This window comes from Cebus imitator, unplaced genomic scaffold (assembly GCF_001604975.1).
Source record: "Cebus imitator isolate Cc_AM_T3 unplaced genomic scaffold, Cebus_imitator-1.0 Scaffold125, whole genome shotgun sequence".
NCBI classification, from domain to species: Eukaryota; Metazoa; Chordata; class Mammalia; order Primates; family Cebidae; genus Cebus; species Cebus imitator.
The window spans coordinates 2,041,457-2,054,608 of record NW_016107440.1 but is presented as its reverse complement, the minus strand read 5'-3'; the positions used below and the strand labels follow the sequence as shown (position 1 = coordinate 2,054,608).

General features: G+C 48.5%; 1 protein-coding gene across 2 annotated transcripts in view; it reads right to left on the bottom strand.

Annotated features, from left to right (window-relative positions):
* Positions 1–4,050: 4,050 nt before the first annotated feature.
* ELP3 (elongator acetyltransferase complex subunit 3) overlaps positions 4,051–13,152 on the bottom strand; it is a 98,054-nt gene continuing 88,952 nt past the window's right edge. Inside the window, exon 15 of one of the 2 annotated variants that reach the window (XM_017540426.2) lies at positions 4,051–5,537. In XM_017540426.2, coding sequence (XP_017395915.1) covers positions 5,461–5,537 — 77 coding nt within the window. In that variant the 3' untranslated portion in view covers positions 4,051–5,460. The remainder of the gene's footprint in view (positions 5,538–13,152) is intronic. The other variant, XM_037742677.1, reaches the window with a different exon arrangement.

Here is a 13,152-nt window from a genome sequence, read left to right as displayed (position 1 = left end):
GTCATTGCAAAGGATGGAGAAGCTTGAGCCCAGGGGTTCGAGACCAGCCTGGGCAACACAGGGAGATCTTGGCTCTACAAAAAAATAAATTAGCTGGGTGTTGTGGTATGCACCTGTAGTCCCAGCTACTTGGGAGGCTGAGGCAGGAGGATTGCATAGCCCAAGAGTTGGAGTGAACCACGATAGTACCACTGCACTCCAGCCTGGGTGACCGAGTGAGACCTTGTCTCAAAAGAAAAAAAACGCCATGAAGCAGGTCTGTACTGAAATGGAAAGATGCTTTGTGTTTTGTAGAGTAAAAAAGAAGCGACTCGCACAAATGACTCTTTTATAGGAAACCGATCGCGCGTCTGTGTGTCTGTGTGTGCAGAGAGGCGGCTAGAAGGACATTCATCACAGTGTTAACCACGGCTGGCACCGACGGTGGGATTTCAGGTTATTCTGTGCTTTTCTGTCTCATTTCCATTCGTTATAATGAGCATATATAATTTTTAGAGCCCCCAAGTGCTATTTTCATTTAGATGAAAAGAGCAGGCTCTTTCTGTACTTTGCAGTCTCTCGAGGAAATCGTTCACGTCCACTCCTGCCAGTCGGAACTGCTGGGATGCTGATAATCGGGCTTCTTGCACAGGCCGCCGTGAGGGTGAAATTCAAATCTGAAGGCACAGGCTTGGTGCCCAGGCCTGCTAGTGTCCTCTCTAACATAAGCTGACTGGAAAAGCTTTTCCCTCAAAGAGAAGGAGTGGGGCCGGGTGGAGTGGGGAAGGCTGAGTCACTGACTCAGACTCCAAGCCTGCATCTCAGCATTTAGTAGCTGAGACCAGAATCACCGCACTGGGCCATTCTGAGGTCCTATTTACGTGATCGCCAAACATTTGAGGAATGGCACTGACTGTACCTGCGTGCTACAGTGGCTTTTTGCGATGCCAGGGTCAGAGGTGAAGACACCAGCCTGCCTTCCTTAGTTAAGTAGTGGAGACAAAGTCAGACACTGTGGCTCATGCCTGTAATCCCAGAACTTTGGGAGGCTGAGGCAGGAGAATCGCTTGAGCCCAGGAGTTCGAGACCAGCCTGGGCAACACAGTGAGACTCCTCTTGCCTCTATAAAAAATACAAAAAATTAGCTGGGTGTAGTGGAGCATGCCTGTAGTTCCAGCTACTTGGGATACTGAGGTGGGAGGAGTGCTTGAGCCTGGGAGTTTGAGGCTGCAGTGAGCCATGATTGTGCCATTGCACTCCATCCTGGACTGGAGAGTGAGATCCTGTTAAAAAAAAAAAAAGAAAAAAGAAATAGTGGAGACTATCCACAGTACCTTATTGACCTTGAGGACAGCAGGGGCTGGGGGGATGTCCCAAGATGAAGAAGGTGAAGAACCTGAGGCAGAGTCCAGGATCTGGCAGAGGCTCAACAAATGGTCCTTTGTTCCCTTGGATGATGAGAAATTTTCCAGGTGGACAAGAGGGGAGCTAGGTGTGTAGACACAAAGGAGATAGAGCTGCGTATCTGGGTAGCGGCAATCAAGGCAGGATAGAGAAAAGCAGCAGACTGGCAACTGTTTGACAGGCATGGATTTGTCTACATTAAAGTCAGTCAGTTTCCTGAAACATCATTTTTGGAAATGGCTGCAGAGAATGAAACAAACGTGTTGCTGGTGTACACAACTCCAGTATATAGACAGCTTCCCCCCACACAAGCCCTGCCACAGACGGCTGCCAGGCTCCCTAAGTGGACACAGTCACCAGCTCACACAGGGGCCGGCAATGTGTGCTGACACTGGACAACTTTCCAGGAAGCCACACCCACGACAGCGGCATTTCAAAATGCTGTTTGCTGTTGCAATCAGCTAGGATCTTGGCCCTCAAGAAATGGATTTGACAATGTGCAACCCTGGACTGGTGTGAATAAAATAGACCAGAGGAGGAGCAGACAGGGTCTTGAGCATTAGAGATACTATTCTTCTGACAGGTGCTTCTAGAAAAACTTAGATTCTAGCAAAGAATCAGAAATTCTATTGTCAGCAGAGAATCTCCCTCATTGAAGAAAAAAATGGACCAATGATTGCCCTTGTTAGAGATTAGTAATGAAAGCAGGTGCATGTTTAGTATGCGTCCTGTTCTAAGAGCCTGCACACGCGGGCTTATGTAGTCCTCACTCCCATTTTACAGATGAAGAAACTTGCAGAGTTGACTTGCCCAAGGTCACACATCAGCAGAGAAGCCACTTCATTAAATGCAGCAACAACTATCAGTATGTGTCCTGGTTTACGCAGTGTCTCTCAAATGCCACCTCTCATTCTCACATTTGCCCCCCGACCAATGTGTGTTTACAAATAGGGAAATTGTAGCTGGAAACGGGGCAGGGCCTTGCTCAAAGCTTCCTGGTTAATGAGAAACCCAGGTTTTCAGATTCCGGATCTTGTGCTTTTTGGTTTTTGTAATTTCAGGGGTCTGTGAGTTCTTTAGGAGCAAAATTTTGTTTTCAGTGAGATAATCTTGAAAACAAAAAAGCCAAAACCCCAGTGGCAAGGAAAATTTGCAACCTGAAAGACGGTTAGTGGAACAGGCTTTGGTTTCTGAGTTGTCTTTGCTGTAGTTTTGGGTTTGCAGAGATGGAAAACGGAAAAGGGGTTTGCTTGTTCCAAATGAGAGGAGGCGTGAGCTCCAGGCCCTTTCACTTGGTGATAATGTATTTTAAAAAACTCATTTTTCTCTTCAAATATGTCTGTTTTTGATAGTACTTGGAAAAAAAAAAAAAAGACTCCTCAGGTGATTTAGCTAGTTAAGTTGAGCTAAAAGCAGAGCTCCTGGGCTAGAGGTGGTTGCTAAGGAGTCCTTCCATTCAATGGGATCAGGCTGCAGCTGGGCTGGTTTCACATTGAGTTCAGTGGGATCGTGCCCAACTGAGCTTTCTTTTATATATATATTTTATTGCGTTTTAGGTTTTGGGGTACATGTGAAGAACATGCAGGATTGTTGCATAGGTACATACATGGCAACGTGGTTTGCTGCCTCCATCCCCATCACCTATATCTGGCATTTTTCCCCATGTTATCCCTCCCCAGCTCTCCAACCCCTGCTGTACCTCCCCTAGCTCCCCCCGACAGACCTCAGTGTGTGATGCTCCCCTCCCTGTGTCCATGTGTTCTCATTGTTCAACACTCGCCTGTGAGTGAGAACATGCGGTGTTTGATTTTCTGTTCTTGTGTCAGTTTGCTGAGAATGATGGTTTCCAGGTTCATCCATGTCCCTACAAAGGACATGAACTCATCGTTTTTTACGGTGGCATAGTATTCCATGGTGTATATGTGCCACATTGTCCCTGTCCAGTGTATCATCGATGGGCATTTGGGTTGGTTCCAAGTCTTTGTTACTGTAAACAGTGTTGCAATGAACATTCGTGTGCACGTGTCCTTATAGTAGAACGATTTATAATTCTTTGGATGGGTGGTCCCCAGGGCTCAGAGCAGCCAGAGCACCCAGGCAGTGGGGGCGCCAAGCACCATTGGTGCCGGAACAAGCCCTGGCAGTCATGGGAGAAGCAGAAGCTTCTGGTGGCCGAGGGCATCAGGAGCGTGGACACCGGGGGAAGCGCCCCAGCTGCTGCTGTTTGGCACAGACCACAAGGTCCTCATGGCAAGGAGGGCCAGGGTGAGCTAGAAAGAGGCGTTCTCGTGAATCCTGAGATAGAACCAGAATTCAGTACTAGCTGACAGCCATCAGAAAGGTACAAGGCCGCGTGGGTGGTTTTGTCTCCAGCAAGGTGGCTCTGACAGCCAGGGGAGTAGGCTTTATTAGTTTTATTTTTATAGAGAAAGCATAATTGAGAAGTAGCTAAATCCCTCAACAGCACTCATGGTGAGCCATGGTAGCTCCACAGCGCGCCCATCACAAAGCCACTGCCATTTGCCTCGTGGCAGTTTAATGAAATGGCAAACAGCACCCAGGAGGAAATGAACAGTGCCAGCAGTTGGAAACTGAAACCTGCACATCCATGGCAAATGTGACTGCATTTACAGGGAGAGAAAAAAAAAACCACATCAGTCTTCTTTGTATGTTAAAGACGTTTTATTTTCAGGCCCTTTCAGAGAAATCAATTCCTTTAAACCTTTGTAAAATGCCACAGAAGCCAAGGTTAAGCGATGCTCTTAACTTAGGAACTGACCCTCTCCAGGCAGTCTCCAAAGTAGATTACCTAGAAATTTCAAAGAGGCAGTTCTACAAGAGGAGCCTTTGAAGAAGCCAATCCTGTTTTCCATTGTTTTGCTTTCACACATGAGTTGAACTTCAACTCTGACCTTTTTCCATTTATAACAACCAAAATTTACCTTAAGAAATTAAAGGCCAGGTGTGGCCTTTATCCTGTAATCCCATTTTGGGAGGCCGAGGCAGGTGGATCACCTGAGGTCAGGAGTTCGAGACCAGCCTAACATGGTAGAACCCCATCTTTACTAAAAATACACAAATTAGCTGGGTGAGGTGGTGGGCGCCTGTGATCCCAGCTACTCAGGAGGCTGAGATGGAGGATGCAGTGAGGTGAGATTGCACTACTGCACTCCAGTCTGGGCGACAAAGTGAGTCTCTGTCTCAAAAAATTAAAATGCAGGGAATGGCTTCCGTGTACGTAAATCTTGATTTAGGGTCTCACAACCTCAGACTCCACTGGCTTGGGAGCGATGAACAGGAAAGCCAGACGCTCTCTGGGCTCCATGCCTCTGGCTGCCCAAGCTGCTCTGCGGTTGCCAGGAGGGTGGGAAGTGGAGACAACAAACAGCACGAGCGAAGCTCTTTGTCGTCCCAGCCTTCGTGGTGGACTCCTGCCCGGGGAAGGCTGGGGCCAGCTGCTGCCAGGTTCACACCCCCACAACCGCAATTCCTCCTTCCCCGTCACACTGCTATTTCTAAACGGCGGCACGGCAATCAGAATGATTTCCATGAAAACAAAAGCTCATTTTCCTAACTTGTGCTCCCATGCGTATGTTGTTAAAAGGCCCCAGATCAGTCTGGCGGTTTTCCTCTGTTTCAACCCGACTTTCTGTCCCTAGGGTATATAAATAACCTACGCCTAAGTTTGCTCCTCGAATGACAATCAGTTCTGTTTTATGAGTTACGGCGTCCAAATGAGTTGATTAATTTGCTTTTGTCACCATCTGAGTCAAAACAGGCCACCTGCAGGCCTCATGCAAAATTTAGAAACTGGATAGATAATTTAAGCCTCAAAAACGGAAGAGATTTTTTGGGTGCACGCAGGAGAGGGTGGATCTGGGATGTGGTCAGCAGATGGCCACCCAGAGCCCTGAAGGCAGTTTCCAGTCTCTGCAACTGCGGGATAAGGGTGAAGCCCCCAACAGGGGACAGTTAGGCCTTTTGCTCTGCTCAGCCTCCCTCTGTTGAGTAGTCAAGAGATCCTGATTCTCCGTGTTCCGCAGGGAGGGTACTGCAGGAAGCTGGGCTGGCGCGGCATTATTTCAGCATCTTCACCATGTACGGGCCTTGTAATCTGTAGCCAATCTTTCTATAATAATTCCTGGTGCCGACCCCTGCAGAAAAATTGAAGTAAAAAAAGGAGTGTTCACTTGAGTAATTCTCAAAATTAGCGTGGGCTTCCCTCCGCCTTACCCTCTCCCGCTCCTCCAGAGACCAAGTTCTTTCTCACATACAATCTCAATTTAGTAAGTTAGGAACATTATTACTACTTTGAATTCAAGCTGCATTAAAATATACAAGCTGCTACGCAGAGAGAAGTCAGTCTCTTTCCCTGATTGCTGACTTAAGCTCAAGGTATGTGACACACACAGTCACAGGCAACAGCAAATGTGCGCATCCACGCATCGGACCCTGCGTATTCACCATCCTACTGGCAGCACCCAGCGCTGGCTTAGGTGTACTGGTGAATGAGAAGAGAGGGCTTACGGTCTGAGCTGCCTATGCTCCAGATGAGGCCAGGTGACAAATGGTTTCCCAGGAGTTTTAGAGGGAACAGTAGGGAAAACATGGGCTCTCCACGCAGCCCTTAGCGCAGGTACACTTGTGACTACTGTCAGAAGCGTGGAGTAGACGAGGATTTCAGGAAGAAGCGTTTTCCTCGGTTGGCTGGTGTGAAAGCAGCAGGCATGCTGGAATGGCCCTGGCTCAGGGAAGTGTGCTTTGCAGAGGGAAGTGCAGCTGTTCCACACCAAGCCACCGTCCCGTTCTGTTGACACCAAGTGTGTGTTCTACAATCTAACTCAATTTGGACTCTACCTACTCTGATGAGCGCAAGGCCCCCCAGTCAGTCCACAGCCTGCCCCCAACTTGAGACACGAATTGCAAGCAGAGGGTCTGCAGGTTGCCTACACTTCTGTCCAACTTGGCTACAAATGGAGGCATCCTACAAGCCCCGGGTCAGATTTGGTAATTTGTCATAATGGCTCACAGAGCTCAGGGAAACATTTACTTATGCTGACCAGGTATTACAGGACATGATAAAAGATACAAGTGAGCGGCCAGGTGAAGACGCACACGGGGAGGTCTGGGAGGGCCCTGGGCACAGGAGTGTCCATCTCCACTGAGCTGGGCTGCACCACGCTCCTGGCAAGTGGCTGTGTTTGCCAAAATGAAAAGTTCTCTGAGCCCCATCTTGTACGATCTGTGTGGAGGTTTCATCACGTAGGCACAATCGATTATTATTATTTTTTTTAGAGACAGGGTCTCGCTATGTTGCCCAGGCTGGAGTGCAGTGGCTATTCACAGGCGCGGTCCCACTACTGATCAGCACGGGAGTTTTGACCTGCTCCGGTTCACCCCTCCTTAGGCAACCTGGTGGTCCCCCGCTCCCGGTAGGTCACCATGTTGATGCCGAACTTAGTGTGGACACCCAATCGGCATAGTGCACTACAGCCCAGAGCTCCTGGGCTCAAGTGATCCTCCGACCTCAGCCTCCCGAGGAGCTGGGACTACAGATACGTGCCACCGCGCCCAGCGGCACGATCCATTATTAACTCCATTTCCAGCCCCCTTCTCCCCGGAGGATAGAGAGTGGGGCTGAAAGTTCAACCCTCTCATCATGGCTTGATCCTTCCTGTGACAGGTCCCCACCCAGAAGCCCACCAAGAGTTGCCACATTAGAACTAAAGATGCCCCTTGAACCCCTACAGCTCAGGAAATGACAAGGGTTTTAGGAGCTCTAAGTCAGTAACCGGGAACAGAGATCAATTATATTTTTTATGATGTCTCAACATTCAAGGAACGTGAACTAGGAGTCAGCACTAAGGGTCATTACCCCTGCATACTGGAGGCGTCCCTCAAAGAGCCCGGCTGTCTGTATCTGGGAGTGAGGTGGCTGAGGCTGGGCAGGGAGAGCTAGCAGTATCACCGGCCATGGGCACTCCCTTGCTCTCCGCCACATCCATGCGCTGGGCTTCGAAGAGGTGCCTCTCCTGAGTCTCCTCTAGCTCGCTGGCTGCCCTTCCTCAGTGTCCTTTGCTGGTTCCTCCTCATATCCCTAACTGAAATCACCGCAATATGCAGCTCTTCTGTGCATGTGCTTCCTGTGACACTGAGCATAAACCTGCATATACACAGGCGACCCCTAAATCTGTCTCACTCACAGCTCTCCCTGGGACTCAGATTCATCCACAGCTGCTGCATGACCCACCTGAATGTCAAAATTGACATGGCAGGTGTAGGTCAAAAACCCAACGCCTGGTGCCCTGCCACCCAAGCTCCCTCCAGGAAGCTCCCTTTCTGTAAATGGCCACTCCACTGCCAGTTGCTCAGGCCAACTGATTCCTTTCTGTCAATTCCCAAATCAAGAGACTAGAAGAAAATGAAAGAGGAAGGCCTGAGGCTACATAGGGACAGGATTCTAGGGAGCAGGAAAAAGAAATGCGAAAGCCCTGAGATGGGCGTGCGCTCGACTTGCTCAAGGAAAAGGGGGAAGCATAGCGCAGGGCTCGTAGGAATCTGGCTTATATCCTGAGTGAGATGGAAGAATGAGAGGATGCTGGTCAGAGGAGGGACATGATCTGACTTGTCGGAGAACAGAAGTAAGGCTCCAGGAGGGCACGAGTTTTGTTTACTGTAGAGCTGCCAGGACCCAGAGCAATGACTGGCACATGTGAAGTACGTGGTAAGTATCTGCTCACTGAATGGATATGTGACCAAGGGCAGAAACAAGGAGACCAGGTACGAAGTGATGGCAATAATCGAGGTGGGAGATGGTGGTCGCTTGGTCTGAGTCACAGTGGTGAAAAGTAGCCGGAATCTGGGCATGTGTGGAAGGCAGAGCCAAAAGAATCTGCCGACGGATGTAGGGTGTTGACAGAAAGAGAGGGGCCAAGTGACTCCACGGTATTTAGCCTGAATAAAGGAAGAGAGTCTGGAAAAACAAGAGCCACCGTGGCTTGGGAGTGAGGAGATTGTGGGAAGAAGCTGCAAGGAGAGTCAGGAGCGGGGCTCTGGTCAGGCTGCACGTGGAATGGCTGCTAGACATCTGTGCCAACATGCTGAGGACTCTGATTTTTTTTTTTTTTTTGAGACAGAGTTTGTCTCTTGTTGCCCAGGCTGCAGTGCAATGGCTCGATATCGGCTCACCACAACCTCTGCCTCCTGGGTTCAAGTGATTCTCCTGCCTCAGCTTCCTGAGTAGCTGGGACTACAGGCATGTGCCACCAAGCCCAGCTAATTTTGTATTTTTAGTTGGGGTTTTTCCTTGTTGGTCAGGCTGGTCTCAAAGTCCAGACCTCAGGTGATCGGCCCGCCTCAGCCTCCCTAAGTGCTGGGATTACAGGCATAAGCCACCACGTGCAGCCAGGACTCTGATTTTGAAAGCTTTTCTTGCTCTTAAAGAGACACGTGGAGTGCTATGGGTTATGTATTTGCCCCTCTGAAACTCATGTTGAAACTAGATTACTGAGAGGTGGGCAATGAAAAGGTGACTACAGTGTGAGGGCTCTGCCCTCTTGAAAGAATGAATCTTCATGGATTCATGACATAATGAGTTCGGGTGGTTTTACAAGAAGAGGAAGAGGTCCCGAGCTGTCACATGCAGCCCTGTCACTGCATGACACCCTGTGCCACTGCAAGATTCTACAGAAAAAGTCCCCACTTGCAAAAAGGCCCTCGCTGGCTCTAGCCCTTGGACTTTTCAGCCTCCAAAACTGTAAGAAATAAATTCCTTTTCAGGTATCCTGTTACAAGCAACAGAAAATGGATTTAGATGGGGAGGGATGGTCTCTTTTCTTGGATGTTGCAGGGTCATTTTGGACTGGGGCAGTCACACTGCAAGGGGCCGAAGTGGCCGTGTGGTCAATGTACAGTGAGAAGGTCAAGCCACCTGGCTGCTTTTTGAAACTGAAGCCCGAATTAACCAGTCCCACTGCTTCTATGTTATGAAAGATTTTCCATTTTGTTTAAGCCATTTCAGGATATTTTTGATTATATCTATACGGCTCAGTGTCGCTAAACACATGGACACTGTGGTACGATTACCATCATCCATCTCTAGAACTTTTCCATCTTGTAAAGCTGAAATTCTACCCACTAAACACCAACTCTACTTCCCCTCCCCCCAGCCCCTGACAACCCCCATTCTATTTTCTGTCTCCATGAATTTGACTCCTGTAGATACCACATGTAAGTGGCATCATACAGTATTTGTCCTTTTATGACTGGCTTATTTCACCTCACACAATGTCTTCAAGCTTCATCCATGTTGAGTTTAAGCCATTTGGAGTTGAGTTTTCTATTACTTGTCACTAAAAATATCATAACTGACAAGTAAGCTTGAGGACAGGAAGAGAAAACAAATGAGGTCAAGCCACCATTTAAAATCAGAATCCGGAGTGATTAACTCTGAGCACACTGTTCTCCCGCTTAGAATCACTGATGATGTGTCCCAAGATAAAGTTCACATTCCTTAGCCTGATCCACTAAGTCTTTCCTGGCCAGACTCTTCAACTTTCGTTCCTGCCACATTGACCAGGTCCATGATCAGCAAAGCAGGCCCGGCGTCACCACGCAGGCTTAGCCTGAGAGGGTATTCCCGGTCACCCTCCCATTCATCCTCAAGGTCCTGCCTGGAGACCTTTGCAGATGCTTCCCCGATCTATCTACAAAGCTGCTGGAATTCACAGCGCCCTCTCCCCAGGCTGGCTGTGTACCTTAATTAGAGTTCCATTGTTTTAGTAATCATACTGTGCATGTCTGTCTCCCTCCCTGGGATGTAAGCTCTTTAAAGTCAGTTGGTTCTATCATCAGTGTCTGGCATATAATCAAGATGCAATGAATGTTTACAGAGCTCTCATATGCTATCCAGCTATTCTTATGTTGAACATATACAAAGAAATGTGAAAAAAAAGTTGGCTCTATATTGGGTGTTGGGTCACGGGAATGATTCAATATATAAGAGCTGAGGGGCAGGGCTTCTTAACCTAGGTACAAATTTCCTACCTTGTTACCGTGACAGAGGACTTTCTGGGAACCCTGCTGAGCATGGAGAGGGGCAGAGAAGAGCGAGGCCTTCACCCAGCCCTGGTAGCTCAGCTGAGACTTATGCTATTATCTCTATCTAATAAAAACTGTCCCAAATCTTTCAGAAACATTTCTGGCTTTTGATATTTCAATTTTACTTTTACAAAAGACTGTTTTCCATGGACTTAAAACAGTGTATCCTGGAGAATGTGAAACACACAAAAGTGCAGAGCGCGGGCACTAAGCCTCCTGCACCCATCCCCCAGCTTCTGCCGGGCAGTTCACCCAAGAGACTTGTAAAGCTTCAAGCTTTCTACTCACGTGAACTCAGAAAACACCTCTACCATTTCCTTTTGGTTCTGCTCAGCTCAGTTCCTGGAGACATGTTTAGTTTGCTCTTTTATATGTCCTCTGTCAAATGAAAATGATGGCCTAATTTTCAGATGGAAGATGTGTAATTGTTGGTCAAAGTGCTTCACTTCCAAAAATATGCATCAGACTCTATCTGTCCACCATGAATGGCTGCAGAGGTGAGAGAGAAGAGTTCCTTACATCTAACACAGGACCAGACGGGCCTTGGATAACCAGAAAGTTCAACAATCAAGAGTGCCCTCATTTCTTAGGCATGCTGGTTAAAAAGAGCTGCTTTACTGAGCACTTCTAAGCATTTCTGATGATTCCCACAGAGCTACAGGCTCCTTGGGCCTTCTACTTTTTCCTTTCTACAGGGGGTGTGCCCTAGAAACCATTACCACCTTGGGCAGGGGCACTCAGGCCTCGAGATGGGCCTTTTGTCCTGATTTTCAATAGGACGCGGCAGTGTCCCTGAGGTGGGACACTGTCTCCGGGCCCTCTGAGAAGTGCTGGCATCCAGGGCGGGGGCTTCAACTCTAGCCAGTCTGGGACTCTAACCTCTGCTCACTTAAAAAGCTCCATTTATTTCTGCCTCTTGTTTCTTAAAAGAAAAATTTCCTCCTGTTTCCACAACCTGCAGAACAGGTTGGGAAAGGCATAACCCCTGCACTTAGCTACCAGGGCTGGGTGAAGGCCTCGCTCTTCTCTGCCCCTCTCCATGCTCAGCAGGGTTCCCAGAAAGTCCTCTGTCACGGTAACTTTCCTTTACTTAGCCAAGAAAAAGCAATCACCCTTCAGAGCTGACGTCAGCCAGCCTCCTGGACTGACGTGTGCAGGCTGCCTGGGCCATCTCTGAGCGCTCAGCCTAACCGTTCTGCCTCCCGTAGGGGAGAGGTGCCCACAGGCTGTACGAGGAGCCAAGCACTCCCCCCAATGGCCTGCATATGGTTCTGCCAAATCCCTGAGATGGGGAATGAGCAGGAGCTCACTTCAGGGTGCCCCGCTACAGAGCCAACATTCAGAATGGGGGGAGTAGGGGGAGTCCAAACACTGGCTTTGTTTTGTAGCACTTTGGGCGTCCGAGGCGGGTGGATCACCTGAGCTCAGGAGTTCAAGACCAGTCTGGGCAGCATGGCAAAACCCTGTCTCTACTAAAAATACAAAAAATGATCTGGGCGTGGTGGTGAGTGCCTATAATCCCAGCTACTCAGGAGGCTGAGGCAGGAGAATCGCTTGAACCAGGGAGGCGAAGGTTGCAGTGAGCCGAGATTGTGCCACTGCACTCCAGGCTGGGGGACAGTGCAAGACTCTGTCTCAAAAAAAAGTAATAATAAATAATAATAAAAAAAACAAAAACAGCAGGAGTTGGGTGAGTGTAGGCAGGATAAATATTTCCATCTTCCCCACTCCACTAGCAATGATAACGATATGAGTTCGGTGAGAAGAATGCCTTGCAAAGTGCCTACAGTGACCAAGAAGAAAACAAGCCTGTTTATCCATACATGAACTTTACTGTGTGCCAGTTATTAAAATGACTTCCGCTGCACACTTCAGATCAACTACAGACCCATGGAAAGGGGTTATATTAAAGGCAGAGGACCCTGTTTGGTCTGGGCTGGGCCGAGAGGAGAGGCATTCAGCACTCAGTGGGAAAGCCCTTTCCCAAGGATGACCTCTGGCTGCTGCTCCAGGGCTGGCTGCCAAGAGCCCTGGCCTCCTTGTGAATCTCCAGCCCGGAGGAGAGCACGGGCAACAGCTTCTCTCTCATCCTTTTCTGAACCAAAAGCCCTCACGTCCCTCATGATGGGAAAGAAATCCTCTGCTTTCTGCTTCCATGTCCCTCTCCGAAAGATACGCACCATTTAGCTTACTCTGCTAACTCGAAGGATTCAGGAAAGGCAGGAAATTCCAGGCAATGCATCTACCAAGGCCTGGGCCCCTGGCTACGGGAGCATGCTTATCCGGGGTTGCTTAATGCTCTTTAGTAAAAATGGGAAATCAAACCACAAAACCTTAGAAAGACTAACCAAAGACCAGAAAAAAAAAAAAGGGAACAAACCCAGATGTTTACTTAAATTCTGCTGTGATTCTATTTTAGAGCGAAATAGCAGGGGAAAGAGCAGGGGACGGAGTAAGCCAGTCTGTGCGGCGCCCGAGTTGGTTGAAAACCAAATCTTTGTTCCTCCAAGTTACCACAGCCTTCTGTCCTAAGGGGATAGATGCAATACCAGAGTAAAGCCTTAGAACACTAAAAATACATGCACCTTTCCTCTAAAAGGGAAAATAAATCTCAAGAGCAGGAAATGAACCTAAGGGCTACCTAGCTTGTGATTCTAACTCCATCTCAAA